General features: G+C 44.0%; 1 protein-coding gene across 1 annotated transcript in view; it reads right to left on the bottom strand.

The window, feature by feature from the left end:
• Positions 1–8,167: 8,167 nt before the first annotated feature.
• LOC148443428 (collagen alpha-1(XXVI) chain-like) overlaps positions 8,168–19,744 on the bottom strand; it is a gene marked incomplete at its 3' end in the record, with an annotated part of 638,952 nt that continues 627,375 nt past the window's right edge. Inside the window, exons 6-12 of the mRNA XM_088462839.1 lie at positions 17,948–17,986; positions 14,517–14,615; positions 12,938–13,090; positions 11,516–11,608; positions 10,571–10,623; positions 9,132–9,194; positions 8,168–8,212 (exon numbers count right to left, since the gene is read on the bottom strand). Of these exons, the coding sequence (XP_088318965.1) occupies positions 8,168–8,212; positions 9,132–9,194; positions 10,571–10,623; positions 11,516–11,608; positions 12,938–13,090; positions 14,517–14,615; positions 17,948–17,986 (545 nt within the window). The remainder of the gene's footprint in view (positions 8,213–9,131; positions 9,195–10,570; positions 10,624–11,515; positions 11,609–12,937; positions 13,091–14,516; positions 14,616–17,947; positions 17,987–19,744) is intronic.

Below are 19,744 nucleotides of genomic sequence, written 5' to 3'. Positions count from 1 at the left end.
CGCAAACCGGCCACTGTGATTGGTGAACCGCTCATAGAAGGAACGCAGTCCCATTGCACAGTGATTGACAGGTAGTATCCGTTTTGGAGTGGTCGGGGAAACACAGACGTGCCAGTGTGCGTTCAAGCGCCGTTACAGGGGTGTGCATAATTAAGCCCCAGTGATGGCATATGCAGCCAGAGCACTACTGGCGACAGGAAGCATCTCAGGTTATGAGGCATGTCAAGCTCAACCACAACTCTGCGTATGGGTCCGATGTTACCGATGTTTTCGCTGACTTGCAGATATATGTAATGGGACGTGGGCGGCTTTATAAGCTGATGGGCATCTTGGTATAGTGCTGCGGTTGCCATGCGATCGCATTCATATTTTCGCAGCGGCGGGTGCGTGCGATCCGTGCTGAATTAGGTCCTTACTCCCCAGGTGAAATGGGTGGATTTGGGGGCGTCATTAAATGATACAGAGCAATTAGCATCATCGTGGCCCCACACCTCTGCGTAGGGTCATGTTTAACATCTGTGCACTGTGGAGGTGGGGCGTTAATGACACAATTCACACCACCCCACCTCCCACAGTTGAGAGTGCCCGGAGGGGAGAAGTAAGAAGTTGGTCCCAAACGCAGTCTTCAAGGCACCCTAAAAGTCCAGGCTTTAAGGATATCCATGCTTGAGCACAGGTGCTTAAATTAAGTTGACTGAGGTACTAATTAAGTCACCTGTGCTCAAGCACAGTTGGCCTTAAATCTGGACTGTTAGGGTGCCTTGTGGACCGAGCTTGGGAACCACTGCATTAAAGTATCAGAACAGTAACAAATATCTCTTACGATATTCATCTTTGCGGAGTAGAAAAAATTGTATGCCCTTCAGTGGCGTAAATTCATCCCAGACGCCCGTAGGCAAGTTAAAATTTGGTGCCCCCCGTCACAGCTGCTGACATTGTAATATAGCATGTTGCATGCAGATACACCCACAGTTTTACACAGAATATAGGTATGCTGCATATCATTTTAATCAGCAGAAGCTGCTTGTGCTCCCTATTCACATCACTGTGCGAATAAGACGCATTTGAATGGAAATATTTGTATGAAAAGATGCTCAGAACTACCGAGTGACTCTGCGCTCACACGTTAAGTGTAATGCAACTTGTAGCGCACAGAGGGCCTGATTCAGAGCCGCTCGTAAGCGGCCGCTCATTCGCTCTGAGCGATGTTCGCACAACTGCGCATGCGTATGGGTCATAATGCGCATGCGCAAACCAGTCATTGTGGTCGGAAATTGTGCGCTCGCAAAACAGCGAGGAGCTGCTAATTTGATTGACAGAATGTACCGTTTGTGGGTGGTAACAGGGGAAGGCGTGCCTAACGGTCAAAAGGGCGTTTAATGGGAGTGCATAATTGGTAAAGGAGCGTCATCGACCACGTCACTTGGTTGTCTTTTAGCCTGAACTGCTTGCAGTGATAGCGGTAAGAAAAACCTACCACAAGCACTGCAAGCAGTTCAGATGCCTTTCGATGTACCCGATTAATCTAATAAATACTGGAGATGACGTGTGATGCGAACGGCAAAGGGGCGTCTTTACAAAATAGCAAGCGCATTTTTCGTTCGCTCACTCAGACATAGAGGCGTCAACAAACCGCAAAGAGCGAGCGCTCAATTTAAATAGCCCTTTTTTGAAACAACCGTCCGCAAATAGCGTCCGGCTCTGAATCAGGCCCAGAGTATAGTTGTATGGGGAAACATCTGTATGTATTAGTCACAGATAGCGACCTCTATACTGCAATTAGCATGAGGCTCAGAGGTCCTCCTGGCGAAAGCCACCTGATGTGGGGTGGGGAGCAATCCTTATACCCCTAATGGAAGGGTAAACCACCTTATGTGGAGGCTTTGAAGACTGAGTTTAAGTCAAGATACTGTAAGACTGCCACTGTGGTGGGACTACAAATCACAAAATGCCCAGTCTACTGCCGATTGCATCACATGCCGGGAAGTTGCTCCACCTAAGATCTGTCCCACAGACTCAGTTGCTGGTGCCCCAGGCCCCCGCCTCCCATGTCCTCTTACCCGCAGCTCCATTCAGTGCATCCTTGTTGACATCCAGCTCCTGTAAGAAGATCTGCAGCCGCACTTATGCTCAGACCAGCCACTCAGGACTCACGGCTCCGTGATTAGAACTGCTGTCAGGGAGGAGTGGAACAGGGAGTTGTGGGTGAGGGGGTTCACCATGACTGTTGCACGGGTCCATGGCTAGGGCTGCCACCAGGAAGGAGTGGGATGGGGATTGTGGGTAAGGGGGGCGCCAGGACTGCTGCATGGGTCCACTGCTAGGGGTGTCGCCAGGGAGGAGTGGGACAGGGATTTGTGGGTGAGAGGGGCGCCGGGACTGCTGCATGGGTCCACTGTTGCCAGGGAGGAGTGAGATGGAGAGGTGTGGGTGAGGGGGGCATCGGACGTGTCACACTGACATTAGAAGCTGCTGAGGAGCAGCAACACCAATGAGTAGGGACAGGCCATAGATAGATGGAAGCATCAACTGATGGTCTAACACGGAGCTCTCCACTAGGATATAATGGCTTCTCAGGTGCCGGGAAGGGGTGCCATGTATTGGGCGGCCATGACGGTATACTCTGGGTACATAGTTACAGCCATAAGTGGAGTGAATATATTGTGGACAATGGAGGAGGTACCCCTTCAGTGCTGGCGCCTGGCGGCAGGCGCCTCGATTGTCTCCCATAGTTCTGCCCCTTGTGCCCTTCCACAGGAGGATTCACTGACATATGCAACCTCTCAAACCTTTTATTTAATGACATCTAGTATTTACTTACAAATTTAAATTTCCTTTTTGCACTGTCCTGTATGGAGGAGCCTACAACTGTATATACTTAGTAAGGAATATCTTTAATCCACCTCTATTGGATAGTGCAAACTTCTCATTCTTCAAAATCACCACCATCTTTCTCTGAAAACTTAGAGGTAGAATTCTAGAGGCACCAGCACAAATAGATTCACACTGAATCGTCATATGGGAAATTCGCATTGCGCCATTCCGATTCTGTGCTTCCTAATGTAGGCGCACAGGGCCAGCTATATACTGTAACTGCAATTGATGAAGGGTGCTATGGTTACCAGTCCTAATAAGGCAACATATCACTCGCCAGGGCTGCTGAGACATATGGGCGGCCCAGGTGCTAGAAGAGGCGTGGCCCAACACTTTGCCGTGGCCGCACCAACTTGTTAAAACATCGACTTAAAATAACATGCTTTGTGATGTCATGCTCCTAGAAGAAGGTCTTTCCACCTCATCCATGGCTGGCCTGGGCACCCTCTAGGCCCCCCTAGACGAGTCTGAGCCTGGGTAATCAGTACCTAACCCACTCCCTTCGCGGCGCTCCTGTTGCTCACTTATATCTTGTGTTATTATATTCTCCCCTTTTTTTTGTTTTATAATACACAAGACATCAATATGTACATATGTTATGTGAAATACATCCCTATTATTGGTGAATAGTAATGTCATTTATATTTGGACAATTGTGATATCACTCCTGTAAAATACAACCTTCTATTAGGTGAGCATCGATGTCACTTGTCTCCCCTACTCACTTATAAAGTGTTCCCTGATGGAAAGATTAAATTGTCGATAAGATTACTTCTTAAAAGCAACTGGTTTTGTTTTCCATTGAAACTCGCATATTATAAGTAATTTTGTACTCCTTACTGTAAAATATATGGGACATTGGTGGGGTGAATTACTAAACTGTTATCAACTTATCATATGATTTAATGTGGAGTTTGCCTATCTGTGCAATATATCAAATTCAAACCGCACTTTAAATTACTGCATCATAAGTCATCAGGTCACAAACTCCAATGCTGGATTTAAGACCTGCCAAAGAAACAACACATGCAATTTATGAAGCGATGGTTTCTCAAACAGCTGGATAAAATCAAATATTTAGAACTTGTCTGGGCTTGTAGCCTCTGTGTTGTTGGTGATACACTTTTGTATGGCCCTCCTATTCCATAGAGGCTACACCCATGACCTAACCTTGGTATTCCATGCTCGAGAGTGTGCTTATTGTACTTAGAACTGGTCTATTAGGTCTATTTAGTTAATATCTTCTGAAAATCCTTATTTTGGACTCTGGCAGCAGTGCCATGATTGGCGGATCCCAAACTGGACATATTCTCGAGATAATGTGGGTTTAGTGTAGACAGATCTGGATCATACTTGCTAACTCTCCCTCATGGTCAGGGAGACTCCCTGAAATAGTAGCAATCTCCCTGAAGAGTCTAGCAATCTCTCCCATTTCATCCTTACCCCCATTATGAAGCTGTTTTATTAAAAAACAGAGAGATATATACATTCCAATGGGATCATTAGTGTCATTTCCTTGCATTGCTTATTATAAGGCACAATGATTCCTATGAATTTATGAAAAGTATTAGTGTGTTTTCATCAACAAACAGATCTTACTAACTGCTTTTGGGCTGGTTTACATTTGGATGTAAGTCAGGTTTATGACACGCCTCTCAGATTTATCAGTACACGCCCACTGTAACACACGCTCATAGGTGCTGCTTTCACAATCTCCCTGAAATGCTTTTTCAAAAATAGGCAAGTATGGTCTGGATGTGGCTCGGTGGGTGTAGACGTGGTTTGTGCTGATCTTGGGAGTGACTTATTGTTCCCTATTTTAATATATGCAATGTTGGGAGCTGGGTATATATTTTTTGGGCAAGTACACAGTCTGAGATTTAAATTATTTATTTTTAAAAATATGATTTTACCATGCATACTAGTTTATGTTATCAGATCACCAGACATCCATACTAAGGGTGTGCACCGACCAAAACCACCCTTCCGTGTTTTGGGTTCTGGATTTTGTGTACCTATTATTAACCTCAATAACATTCATTTCCACTCATTTCCAGTCTATTCTGAACACCTCACACCTCACAATATCGTTTTTAGGCAAAATGGTTGCACCGAGGTAGCTAGATGACTATGCTAAAGCGACACGAGTGGGTTGCACAAACACGTGGTCCATCTAGGAGTGGCACTGCAGTGGCAGACAGGATGGCAGTTTGAAAAACTAGTACATACTTGGCGCTGCTTTGTTGATGCATGTGCGGCTAACGCGCACTCAAACACAGAAAAATAAACACTTTTTAAACGTTTAATTTTTTTGGCCACTTTGTGGGTTACACCACCCTTCAACAGACCAGCCGGCCCTTAACTTATGACACAGGCGCACGCTTGGCGTTGCTACTTTGTTGATACACGTGCGGCTAACGCACACACAAACACAGAAAAATAAACACTTTTTAAATATTTTAATTTTTGGGGGCACTTTGGGGGTTACACCACCCTTCAACAGACCAGCTGGCCTTTGAATTATGACACAGGTGCATGCTTGGCGCTGCTACTTTGTTGATGCACGTGCGGCTAACGTGCACACAAACAGAAAGAAATATTTTTATTTTTTTTTGCACTTGGGGGGAGCACCCATGATGGACAGAGCCCCTCCTGGACAACACTACTGCACCCCTTTAGGACTACAGTGACACAGGAGCCACTGAAGCCCTCCCCCCCCCTTCTGTCTGCACACAGCTCCTATGGACAACACAGCCTTTATGGGACAACAGCACTGCACAGCACAGCCCAGCCAGCCCCTATGAACAACACAGGCTTTATGGGACAACAGCAGTGCACAACACAGCCCAGCCAGCCCCTATGGACAACACAGCCTTTATGGGACAACAGCACTGCACAACACAGCCCAGCCAGCTCCTATGGACAACACAGGCTTTATGGGACAACAGCAGTGCACAACACAGCCCAGCCAGCTCCTATGGACAACACAGCCTTTATGGGACAACAGCAGTGCACAACACAGCCCAGCCAGCTCCTATGGACAACACAGACTTTATGGGACAACAGCACTGCACAACACAGCCCAGCCAGCCCCTATGGACTTTGGACACAGCCCTTATGGACAACAGCAGCACCAGCACAGCAACCCTCACCCTCCCTCTTCACTGTCCACAGCCGGAGCGGAAAATGGCGCCGACTCGGAGACCTTTTATAGAATCCAAAACCCGTGAGAATCTGACAGTGCAAGGATGGCGTTTTGCTTCGTTCCGGGAACCAAGTCTGTCGGGAAAACCCGAGCCGGACTCAGTTCCCGGCTCGGATCAGGGAGGTTCGTATTTCTAATATCCGAACCCGCTCATGCCTAATCCATACCATGCAAATCAGATGGTTTTTAAAAAATAATACATTCCAACCTGAAGCTTAACAAATCTCCACTAGAATTTACCCTGCAGTTCTGTGACCTGTTACGTATAAAAGAGCTATTGGCCATAATGGCTTCTTATATCCTTATAACTGAGTGCAGATGGTATGTTATTCTCTAAATCACATCTTTTACTATTCTATGCCACTCCGTGATAATAGAAGCTATTTATTGGTGTCTGGCAGGGCCGAAACTAGGATTTTTGACACCCGGGGCAAGGCCATAATTTGGCGCCCCCCCAAAAAAATGCAACATAGAGGACGAAAAGGGAGTGTGGTTTTGTGACATAGTAATGTCCCTTATAACACATTATGCCACACATTAATGACCCTTATAACACATTATGCCACAGTAATGTCCCTTACAACATATTATGCAACACAGTAATGCCCCTTACAACACATTCTGCCACAGTAATGCCCCTTACAACACATTATGCCACAGTAATGCCCCTTATTCATTAAGCCACAGTAATGCCCATATTCATTAAGCCACAATAATGCCCCTTATACATTTATGCCACAGTATGCCCCATATACATTATGCCACAGTAAGGCCCCATATACATTATGCCACAGTAAGGCCCCATATACATTATGCCACAGTAAGGCTCCTTACACATTAAGCCACAGTAAGGCCTCTTTTACAATAAACCACAGTAAGGCCCCATCTCCCTTCTCTTACCTGCCAGGGCCATGCGGTGGGTGATCTCGGGGTGGCGCAGGACGGGGCTGCCACACGCTGGAGAACTGTCAATACTGCCGTCATTGTAATGTGGCACCGCTCGTGAACCAATTGGAGCTCACTGACTGGTAGCCTCTGCTGCTTGGCTGCCGGTCCGCGAGCACTTATTGGCTTGTGACCGGTACCACATTAGACTGACGGTGTCTCTGTGCCTCTCAAGGTGGGGATGCAGCACCAAACCCACAAGAGCAGCAACCTAGCCTTCCGGCTGCATCTCCCCGGCACCCCCTCAAGTCAGGCACCCAGGTCACGTGCCCCCTTAGCCCCCCCCCTAGTTGCGGCACTGCTGGCACCACTTAATTATGAGTTTTGTACTGGAGCTCAGTAACATATAGGACCTCATTCAGAGTCTCTCGCAAGCGCTGTGCGCTCGCATGCGGCCGATGGTTTGCCAACGCGCATGCGCATGCTTCGTTCTGCGTATGCGCAAACTACTCTGTGCGAGCGCAGCCCGCTCGCCCAACAAAGACAACCCAGTGAAATGAGTGACAGGAGAGGCCGTTTGTGGGTAGTAACAGGGGCAGGACACTAATAATGGGGGAGTGGAGGTGTGAACGCAGGCGTGCCTGAGTGTTTCAACGCCGTTTTTAAGGCGTGCATAATTAACAGGCAGCATCATAGTACACGTCACATGCTTGTTTTTTACACTGAAGTCGTCGCAGTGCTTGCGGCAGGGTAAGGCAACCACAAGCGCTGCGATCGCTACCGATGGTGCTCAATGTACCAATGTTTTAATACACTTCCTGGAGATGACGTGCGCAAATGGGCATCTCAACGTAAGCTAATGGTGTCAGCATACACAGAGCGATCGCTCGCACAGCCAAAGTGGGTTGCTTATGGCTTGGTGAGCAATCGCTTCCCATGGCATCACTTTGAAAAATTTGCATACGCTGGATGCGAGTGAGCGGCCGCTTGCGAGAGACTCTGAATGAGGTCCATAGTTTTGTGCTTTAACAAAAGGCAATTAGGACCAATAAATATTAGATTAATTTTCTAGTGCAGTTTGCTATGGATGACACCATCTTTTCCCTTTGGGCCACTATATATAAATGTAGCTCATTGTTTTCATAATAATGCCTCTTTTAGCAAATGCTTTGGACAAAATTCACAAACTGATTCTATACTTACAGGAGGGCCCTTCAGGCCTTGCGCTCCCTGTAGGCCTTGTTCACCCTGGTGACAATAACAGGAGGTAAAATGTTACATACATACAGTACAGAGGGGTATTTATTCACCTTAATGTTTTTCACGTGTTGCATAACTATATGACTCAATCTTGAATGGTAGCCTATAGGAAAAATAATGTTATGTATTTATATATGATATTATTTTTAGTACCCAGTTGTGATTAAGGAGCCTCATCATCATTACAGTTTCACCTGCAATTGTAGAAATTAAGTATTCGGGCCATTCAGCAAGAAGGTAAAGCAGGAGATATCACAGTTATCGCCTACTTACCTTCCTTTTGTGGAAGTATGGGAACAGAATGCATCAATCTCCGAAAATACAGTATTTTTGGAGCTTGTCTGCAGGACCATTTGCCTTCTTCTGATGGCGTTTGCTCCCGCTTGTGTATCGCAACCCACTTCTTCCCTATGGGAAGGAGGTCCTGGTTGTGAAGAGGGATCCTTTTGGATCCCTCCGCCCCTGTCCGGTTCCTTCCACCGGACGTTAGGGCTCTTGTGTGTATGCGGGACCTATAGGTCATGTATGCGCTCTTGTCTCACTGCAATGAAAGGAGCAGTGAAACACTTCGGGGAAACAGATATTTTTCGGATCAGCTGTCTCCTTGCGCTCGCGGCGAGATAGAATGTTAATTATCGGGGTCCATTCAGACCCTGATAATTAACAAAATGAATAGGCCTCTTAGTATTAAATACTATCCCCGTTATTACAAAAAAAACATTTAAATGAGTTGGTATGCTATAAAACAAAATTATTATTAGTAATAACAATAACAAATAAAAGTGTTTGTCATCACATTTGAGAAAAGTGCATCTTGAACATCATAAACCAAGTTATTTGACTATGAAGCAAAACTGATTCTAGCAGAATAATGAATCCAAGTATGAACTGCACTCAGTACACTCACTCTGTCTCCTTGGTCACCTTTCTGACCATTTACTCCTGGTTGGCCGGGAAGTCCTATCTTACCCTATAAAATGAATAATAAAGAGAAAAGTAACTGGTAACTGGGCTACAGAGAATTTGCATGGAATCCACTGTCATGGCAGCATAGAGATCCAATGTTATACCTTCCAATATATTATTTGTTGTAGTATAAGGCAGTTATTCACTTACTGTTCTAAGGCAACTGAAAGTAATATGATTTAAACACATTCTTCCTAGTCAATGGTTTACAAACAACATTTATACACATCTGCTTCCCTGCATCTTACAGAGGCAATTATCTTGCTCAGTGCATATATATTTCAAAAGCAACAACAAAAAAGAGAACTAAAAATAATTGTGCAGGGAGAAACGCGTCAGCCCTCAGACAGGGCCCTGGCATAAAAAGCACACCATCAATATTAGTGCACATATGGCCTGATACAGCAGTGCATGTTCAAACAGGCCATATGTTCTGATGGTCGGGAATCTCCGCAGGTACCTGAACCGTATTGCACATGTGCAGTATGGGTCCTGGGTAATCGCACGCAGATCAGCAGCAGTCTGTCAGTGATTGACAGTATGCTGCCATTTGTGGGCGGGGAAGGGGCGGCAACAGCCTCCGTTTTCTGAAAAGGAGGCATGTCGCCACCTTGGGGGGAGGGAAGAGGCCAGGATCTCTGTCGGCTGACGGAGATTTTCTAGCTTCTTTCTCTCATCTGTGACAGCTGGCTTGCATGACCCCATGGGTCACTTAGATGGCCGATGTTCTTGCGGATTATCTGATGCTGCATTGTACAATGATAAGTAATGCATGCAGGAAGCGTGATGACTCCTGCTGCATTACCATAATTGCAAGGATGGAATTGCAAAGCTACTTGCGTGCAGCTTAGCAGTTCCGTCCTAAGTTGAATCAAGCCCATAGTTCATTAGTGACTGTCACTCAAGACTACAGTGTCTTATTAAAAGCAGGGAGATACTGTAGACTAGGGGTGGGCAATAAGCAGCCCCATAGCTGTTGCAGGACTACACATCTCAGCATGCCCTGCCACAGTTTTGCTATTTGGCCATGCTGAAATATGTAGTTCAACAACAGCTGGAGGGCGGCTTATTGCCCACCCCTGCTGTAGACAGTGGCTGTTAAGCTAGTTTAACAAATGTCTTAGGGGGAACGCAAACAATCTGAGGCATGCCATCCATACTGACAAATGCTAGAATTGTTATCTTACCAGTATCGGCCTGAACTCAGACTACTATCTTTTCAAACTGAACTGATATATGTCAGCTGATACCTCCAGTCCAATGGAATAAAGATTACACATTTTTAAATCATCATAATTTGAATACCAGGTTACTGTGTTATGTACTTTGAGTGGAATTTCCTTTGATCACCCACATTCACACAACATTAGTAACACCTACCTGAGTTCCTGAAAGACCCATTGGGCCAGCAGGTCCTTTTGGTCCTGGAAGTCCTAAATCAGAACACCACTAGTTATCTGCATGTCTTCATACTTATTGCATTTTACAGGATTGTCATTGAATGTACTAAGTAACCAATCTTTATGTTTTTCAGCTGTATTATAGAATAAGTAATGTAGCTCAGGCTCCTTATCTGTCCACAGCCATAAGTAGGTTTACAGATACGCCTAGCACCATGGAGCATAGTATAGTTAGCATTTCCATAAGTTTTTGATTGTGTAATCTAAGCATCCTGCTGCAGACAGACTATTGGTGCTGTTACCCATAATGCAGTCACCAGCATATAGTCAAATACAATCTTACCTAAACAGCCTTACAGACACAAACTATTGTTTGATTGTCATGAAACTCTTGTATGATTGTTATAATCCTAGAATATACTTTTTGCTTTGAATAGTCCATTATTATCCTAGCAGAAAAGTATATTTTTTTCCTCCTTTTCTTCACTAAATGGATTGCACGATGAAGAGATGGATGGAAATCGGGCTATTGGTTTTCAATAGGTGCACTTCCCCTACCCTGTACTAGGTGCAAAATACAGTATACAGTATGTCTAGGAACAGGCATATTTACTCTTACTCCCAGGTCTGCATAGACTGCAGTTCCGTTATCAGGCACTTAATGTACTTTGCCTATGTGAACACCCCCTGTTACCGCCCGAGCTACACCTCCTCATATGTAAGTGTACAGTAGATGTGATTGAAATGTACACAACTCTGATTTGCCTGTCCCTGTATGTCAGATATAGAGCATGCACTGTACAAACACACACAAGATAAGCTCTGCCAACAGGCGTACACTCAACTCTGCATCAGCCCAAAATGTTTAATCACAAAGGTAAAGTTAGCCATACATGCTGTTTTGGTTGTTATTATGTTACTTTACCAGGGGGTCCAATAGGGCCAGGAGGGCCACGAGGTCCAGGAAATCCAGACATTACCGTGTCTGTAATAGTAGATACTAAATGCGGTTCCCCATCTATAAGAGAAAATATTATGAAACTTAAAGGTGCACTAGCCATATAATGAGATCTTCATTGAGTAAAGGTTGAGACTAGAGATTAATTAAATCTGTGTTAGTAGAATCTCATTGCAGAACAACGGAGTTCCCATTAGGTAATATTCGTGTTCCACTTTTGCTTCACAGCCCTGCACTGTATTTCCCATTTTAAGGGATGATTAGACCGGGGACAATGTAGGATTGGGAACACTTAAATACACATTTCACCTCTGACACATACAGCCCATGTGTGGAACTGGCCAAAGGTTTCACAAAACTATTTTCATTCCTCTTTAGTTGACACCAAAGATCTCTCAAATCCTAAAACCTCAACCTCAACATCTGAAGCCTCTTTGGGAGCATTTGTAATACGCATGAACACTGAACTTTTCTTTTTCTATTTTTCTTTTTGGTGAAATATAGCACCCCGCTAGCCAGATGAGGCTAGCAGAAAAAATCTCAGAGGGCCAGACCAAATGGTTCCGGGGGCCTTATACAGCTCCAGGGCCTGAGGTTCCCCATCCCTGCTCTAGACAGACAGAAGTTAATTGTTCAGGAGATATATTGAAGTGGGGGCTTCCTGCTGCCGCTTTGCTCAGGGGATGCCAGTGCTTCATCAATTGTCTGCATGTTTCTATCAGATCCCCTACAAGAAAAACATCACCAATACACCGCTACACTTAGGGTCTACTGGCAGTCACTCTACGAGTAAGGCAGAGCTGCAGACAATAACTTTAAGTCTTTAGCTCTACCTTTTTCCATGTGTCAAACGTTGTCAAACAAACACTGCAGACCACACTGTTCCACAAACACTAGTGCATCCTCATGATAGAGCCCAGGAGTCAGGGGTCTCTGCAGTAACCTCTTGAATTATAGGCCTGCACACAGTGATGTACTTGTATGGTTGGAGCTGGGCACTGATCTAGTCGGCCCTGGCATTGGGGTCCATCCTGGAGGCATGCCCCTCCTAATGGACCACATATCTACTTCCCTAATGCCAACTATATTTTCTTATTTTACAGACTAATAAAAAATATATTTACTGCAATATTCTACCTAATGAAAGTCTTATATCTCCCAAGAAATCCAAAATAAAATAGATGCAACCCAAACCTGGTCATGAAGAGGGAAAACCCCACCAGTGATAAAGTAATTCATAATGTAATTTCTGCGCCTTAGGGTTCTCTTGCATGATGCACCTATTGGCTGAGGGAGCAGCTCTGTTCTTAGTAGCAGGAAGAGTACAAGTGTGTGCCATATAATACTTATACAAGATGGAAAGCATCATGAAATCGAGCAACTACTCACTTTCCCTCTCTGAGTTAGGCTGTAAAGAGTACAAAACTCCCTCTGGAAAAGAGATTGGAATGGCAGGTGGTCCAGGTGGCCCTGGGGGGCCTGGTGGTCCTTGTATTCCAGTTTCTCCAGGAGCTCCTTTCGGCCCTCGAGGTCCCATAGGTCCTGGTGTGAAAAATATATATTCAAAATAAATTAAATTGGCAGAGAGATTTTGCAATGTCTTCATCCTCCAAATCATGGAAAAAATTATATTTATGGCTCCTACCAAAGCTATCATATATATTGCAATGCAAGAAATCCTCAATGTGTTATGCAGTAATTTTAACTTCAATCAAATATAATGGGGTCACACTAAACCAGAGGTTTCCAAACTCGGTCATCAAGCCACCCTAAGTCCAGGTTTTCAGGTTTATCTCTAAATCCTGAACTGTTGGGGTGCCTTGATGACAGTGTTTGGGAACCTCTGCACTAAACCATTAATATAGCAGTGATACTAGGTCTGTGCTTATAATGTATGTAGATAGGTTCAGATATAAATTAATAGAGAAGGTAAGTGTTGGGCAACAGGCAGTCTGGCAGCTGCATGGAACCATTACAGGGGTCACATGTGGCCCTCGTAACCAAAATAATTTGCCTCTTTGTTCATTTTACCAATGTTTCTTATGTCACATGTGAGTACAGAATGTTCGCACGGTCTACAGTATGTAGCAGATTAGTCTGTAATATTTCTGTGATTGGAAGGTCTTTCACTGGATGACAATAGCCATCCATACTTTAGGTCATGTCATCCTACAGCTGGACCATGAAAACAATGCTGTCATCATCTCATAATGGGATATAATGCTTCTCCTTACATAACTTGTAGTCCTCTTCTGATACCAATGGCTACTTGAAAAGCATTTAAAAATATAATTTTGCCCACTAACACAATTTTCAGTTGTAATTGTGGTATATACTGTACAGTAGAGATGAATTTGACTCACTCCTTCCTGCCAATCTTCTAGGAAAGCTACGATCTTGCATATTTTGGAATATATGCGAAAACATGCGAGATTCTAATTCTCTTGGAAAATACCATTATGATTAATTTTCAGATATGAACTTGGTGGGAAGAACTGAATTGTTCATCTCTACATTATACAAAAGGTAGGCTTACATTCTAGATTGTAATATGGAAGATAATTTCACTTTTAGAGTAAGCACCAGAATAAGGTAATTACCTGTAGTGTGGCTAGGGAAGAACAGAGAAGTTGTATAAATAGTTAAAATGTGTCCCTGTCACCTATATACATTCAGCTCAGCCATTTTGTAGGCTTTGTGCCTCAGTAATGTTACTGTCAATTGTAAATTGATAGACTGCATTCTCATGGCTACTCGTTCAGTCAACAAAATCTAAATTGTGGGCTGATGAAGTGTGTATTACAGGGAAATAAAAAATACGCTATAGAAGGGCGAAATAATGTAAAACTGTGTCTAGAATAGCTGTTTATAGTATATGGTAAAATGTGTTAGAAAATGATATCCTTATTTCTTTTCAGGGACACAAATTCAAAGTAACAAAAACATCAACAATTTGATTGTCCGGTACCTTGGGGACCAGCAGGTCCAGCTTCTCCCGGGGCTCCTTTTGATCCAGGTAAACCAACAGATCCAGTTGATCCAGGTAGCCCTGGGATTCCTGGCAACCCTGTAAATTAGAGAGGAGACATTAAATAACTTTCTAAAATATTTATAACTGATTGGGTTCCATTTATCATTGTAGGAAAATGTACAGGCAGAGAAAAATATTTTTTTTTTATTGTATCATTGTCAATTGTCCCTAACTGTGTACCAAAAGACCTCCATGGGCATAGCAACATGACTTCCCCAAGCTTCTGATTTTATTATTCATTTAAAAAGCTTTTACCATCACTGAAACTTGCAGTGACAAAAAAAAAACTGACCAGCATTTGTGGGCTACATGCAAAAGCAGCCAGTATTTACTCCACATGCAAAACAATGCTTGTACAGTATTTGCATCCCTTGTATTGCAAAATGGTTTGTCCAGGTACACAGAAGTACTTGCTGTATCTTACTCTCTATCCAAGTCTGAATCAGGCCCAAAAGCTATTCAGTTACAAATAAAATCATATTGTTTTTTTAAGAAAACAACTATAATATTTATTCAGTGTCAATAGAAAGTCACAAGCTTGATGTAATTTATAAATATAGTATATTAATTTACCATGTATAAACACTGAGAGCCGGATTCAGAGATACAGTCAGGTGCATAAATATTGGGACATTGACAGAATTTTCATATTTTGGCCTCTGTTCACCACCACAATGGCTTTGAAATGAAACAAACAAGATGTGCTTTAACTGCAGACTTTCAGATTTAATTTGAGGGTAATTACATCCAAATCAGGTGAACGGTGTAGGAATTACAACGGTTTCTATATGTGCCTCCCACTTTTTAAGGGGCCAAAAGTAATGGGACTATCAACTCAAAAGCTATTTCATGGACAGGTGTGGACTAATCCCTCGTTATTTCATTATCAATTAAGCAGGTAAAAGGTCTGGAGTTGATTCTAAGTGTGACATTTACATTTGGAATCAATTGCTGTTGACTCTCAATATGAGATCCAAAGAGCTGTAACTATCAGTGAAGCAAGCCATCATTAGGCTGAAAAATCAAAACAAACCCATCAGAGAGATAGCAAAAACTTTAGGTATGGCCAAATCAACTGTTTGGAACATTCTTAAAAAGAAAGAACGCACCGGAGAGCTCAGCAGCACCAAAAGACCCGGAAGACCACGGAAAACAACTGTGGTGAATGACAGAAGAATTATTTTCCTGGTGAAGAAAAACCCCTTCACAACAGTTGGCCAAATCAAGAACACTCTCCAGGAGGTAGGTGTATATGTGTCAAAGTCAACAATCAAGAGAAGACTTCACAAGAGTGAATATAGAGGGTTCACCACAAGATGTAAACCATTGGTGAGCCTCAAAAAAAGGAAGACCAGATTAGAGTTTGCCAAACAACATCTAAAAAGCCATTACAGTTCTGGAACAACATCCTATGGACAGATGAGACAAAGATCAACTTGTACCAGAGTGATGGGAAGAGAAGAGTATGGAGAAGGAAAGGAACTGCTCATGATCCAAAACATACCACCTCATCAGTGAAGTATGGTGGTGGTAGTGTCATGGCGTGGGCATGTATGGCTGCCAATGGAACTGGTTCCCTTGTATTTATTGATGATGTGACTGCTGACAAAAGCAGCAGAATGAATTCTGAAGTGTTTCTGGCAATATTATATGCTCATATTTAGTCAAATGCTTCAGAACTCATTGGACGGCGCTTCACAGTGCAGATGGACAATGACCCAAAGCATACTGAAAAGCAACCAAAGAGTTTTTTAAGGCTAAAAAGTGGAATGTTATGCAATGGCCAAGTCAATCCCCTGACCTGAATCCGATTGAGCATGCATTTCACTTGATGAAGACAAAACTGACGGGAAAATGCCCGAAGAACAAGCAGGAACTGAAGACATTTGCAGTAGAGGCCTGGCAGAGCATCACCAGGGATGAAACCCAGCATCTGGTGATGTCTATGCGTTCCAGACTTCAGGCTGTAATTGCCTGCAAAGGATTTGCAACAAAGTATTAAAAAGTGAAAGTTATATTTAGGATTGTTTAGTTTGTCCCATTACTTTTGGCCCCTTAAAAAGTGGGAGGCACATATAGAAACCGTTGTAATTCCTACACCGTTCACCTGATTTGGATGTAATTACCCTCAAATTAAATCTGAAAGTCTGCAGTTAAAGCACATCTTGTTTGTTTCATTTCAAAGCCATTGTGGTGGTGAATAGAGGCCAAAATATGAAAATTCTGTCAATGTCCCAATATTTATGCACCTGACTGTAGATGGTAATCCAGTCGTCTTCACAGTCCCCCGTTCAATGGGAAATATGCAAGTGCTAAGCCCACTGTGTGGTGAGTGCATTTTTTATAGGGATTGTAAACACTTCAACATCCAGGGGCGTATCTATAATGGGTGCTGGGTGTGCACCGCACACCTTGCACCCATAGTATTACTTACCTCTACGGAGTCCCACGTCGGTAGGGTGGTCCGGCGCTGTAAAAATGACTGGAAAATGGCCATCGCCGACATTTTCCCATCATTTGCGTATGCGCAGTACAGGGAAAATGGCAGCCGCGGCCATTTTCCCGGTGATCTGCGCATACTCTATAGACCCTGGGTGCACTCTAGTGCCCAGAGTCTATAACTCTGGCGCTGGCCGCGCACATCTCAGTGCGCTGCCGGCCGCTGGACAGAGAGGAGGTGGTCTGTGTCGGAGACTGCACATGGCCCCCGCCTCTCTAGAAATGCCCCTGCCAACATCGATGCAACATCAGTTGCTTAATCAACATTTGTGGTAGCCTAGGGTCTACTCTAGCTACTCTCGTTTAATTTACCTAATAATGGCCTCTGAGGATTAGAATTGGTCACTGCCCAGTCTTCACCCTGATACGACATAGTATCGCAAACCCCTTCTCTAGTGTTAGCGATACTATACGCAATTGCAAACGGCACAGGACACGTGGGTACGCATGTGTGCAGTAAGGGATTCCTGGTTATTTCAAGAATGCGCTGTAGCAAAACATCGCTCAACTCATAGGCGTGCACAGAAGACAGCACAGGGGATGCCGCTTCTGCACTTTTCCCTCCGCTGGGTCATGGACTACCCACCCAAAAAGACATTCACTAACCACCTGGGTGGCCAGGTGAGTCCAAGCGGGTTTTGTATGTCCCGGAGGGAGGGGGAGGACAGGGTAGTCCATGACCCGGCGGATGGTGAAGTGCCAAAGTGGCGCCCGCTGTGCCGGCTTCTACGTACGCCTATGGCTCAGCTGCATAAATATTGATACTACGTTCATCTCTGATTCAGACTCTGAGTCACTAACACAATGCAAAATATGTACTAAACATTTGAAGTTAATCTACAAGAATCACAAAAAACTGCTCCTTTTACCTCGAGTCTTCTTTTCTTCAACATTATCTCCTTTTGATTCTATTTAAAACAATGTAAACAATGTCACGTTTCATCACTTGTCACAGTGTTTATTTCACAACAGTATAGGTATACTAGCTATTAAAGTGTAAGATAAGCACCAGTACATATTGTGTGTATAAAATAAATTAGTCTACATACACATGCTTGCTTCCTATTATTATTATTATTATCCTTTATTTATATGGTGCCACAAGTGTTCCGCAGCGCCTTACATAGTACATAGAACTAATAAGTGAACAAGAAACAAGTAACTTACAGTACATTACAGTACAGGACAAGGACACGGTTTATATACATTGCTGCAATAGCGATTAAAGCACTCACAATAAGCAGCAGGCAGTTGGCAGTCACGTGTTAGGTGCCCTTATGGGGAGTATAGAGTAGAAGAAAATGTAAAGAGAAGCACATGAGGGAATAGGACCCTGCTCGTGAGAGCTTACATTCTACTGATGTGAGTGGCCAAATATTCTCTGTAAAGCGCTGCGGAATATGTGTGCGCTATATAAATAACTGGTAATAAATAAATAAATTCTAAAGGGGAGGGGCAGACAGACAGGCGTAACACAGATTGGAGTCTTATTGGGCTCCAATCAAGATAAAACAGGTTTAGGTACCTATACCCACTTGTTCTTGTAATTTATGCTTATTAGGAGAAGAGATAGGCAAAATAGTCAGAAATTGGCAGCAATATATTTGCCTCATTAAGTGCTTGGCTGTAGAATGAATTGGCAGTTGGAGTTTCAGCCTCATTCGAGACTATGAATTCCATAAAAAGGCAAATTAGTATAAGGGCATACGTCTCAAAAACCTAGTCTGTGGGATTTTGAATGAAGGAAATGTAAATTATAACTACTGAGGATGCATTGTCAGTGATACATACAATCATGTAGTACCAGGCAGTGGTGTCCTTACCTTTGGTTGCACCCGATGCTGGTGTACAAGAATGAGCGCGGCGCAGCCGCGTGCGCCGGGGAAAGGGGGTGGGGCCTCAGGACAAGTGGGCGTTGCCTCACGAGTGGGGGCGGGGCCACGCGCCTGAACCCCAATTTTAGTGTCTCTGGGGGGTCCAGGAGGTGTGGGCTGCCCCCGGGTACCAGTGTGCTTGTAGTGCTGGCTCCCTCACTGTGACAGGAGCCAAGTGCTACACGTAATTCTACAGTGCAGCACCCGGCTCCTGTCACCAGAGGGGGAGTCTGCACTGTGGTGTCACCCCTCAGCAGGTGACACCCAGGTGCGGCCCGCACCCCCCTTGTGACGCCACTGGTACCAGTTGTTTTGTTTCAATTTGTTTCAATTTGTGGCAGAGGGTCTATATGACGCCATCGATCCAAGACTAGGATTAGAAATTGTTGGTTAAAGTGAAGAAAAGTCTCCATTCATTCACTTAGTGATACATTCATGTCCCATCCTGGCCAGGAAAAATGGGTTATCATAAATATTCAGCAAAAAAGGTGGCCAGGATGAGACATGAAAATATAACTAAGTGAATGAATGGAGAGAGTGTTCTTCACTATAACCAACAATTTGTAATCCTGGTGTTCCTTTGCTGTTTCTTGGCTTGCTCCACCAAGAAGGATTCCATGCCCAGTCTGCATGATTGTTCCTAACAAAAGTTATATTTTAAATCTGTCTGTGGATCACTCAGCTTAGAGGGAACTGTGGGCTGCATGAGGCAGGGGCTGTGTCATGATTCGGGGGGCAGGGGGTAGTGTAAGCACACAGGAAGCCACTGAGTTAGATATTGGAAGCAGCAGG

The sequence above is a fragment of the Taudactylus pleione genome, unplaced genomic scaffold, assembly GCF_031769625.1.
Source record: "Taudactylus pleione unplaced genomic scaffold, aTauple2 ptg001272l, whole genome shotgun sequence".
Classification (NCBI taxonomy): Eukaryota; Metazoa; Chordata; class Amphibia; order Anura; family Myobatrachidae; genus Taudactylus; species Taudactylus pleione.
Note: the sequence above shows the minus strand (reverse complement) of the source record. Positions and strands in the feature narration are given on the sequence as shown.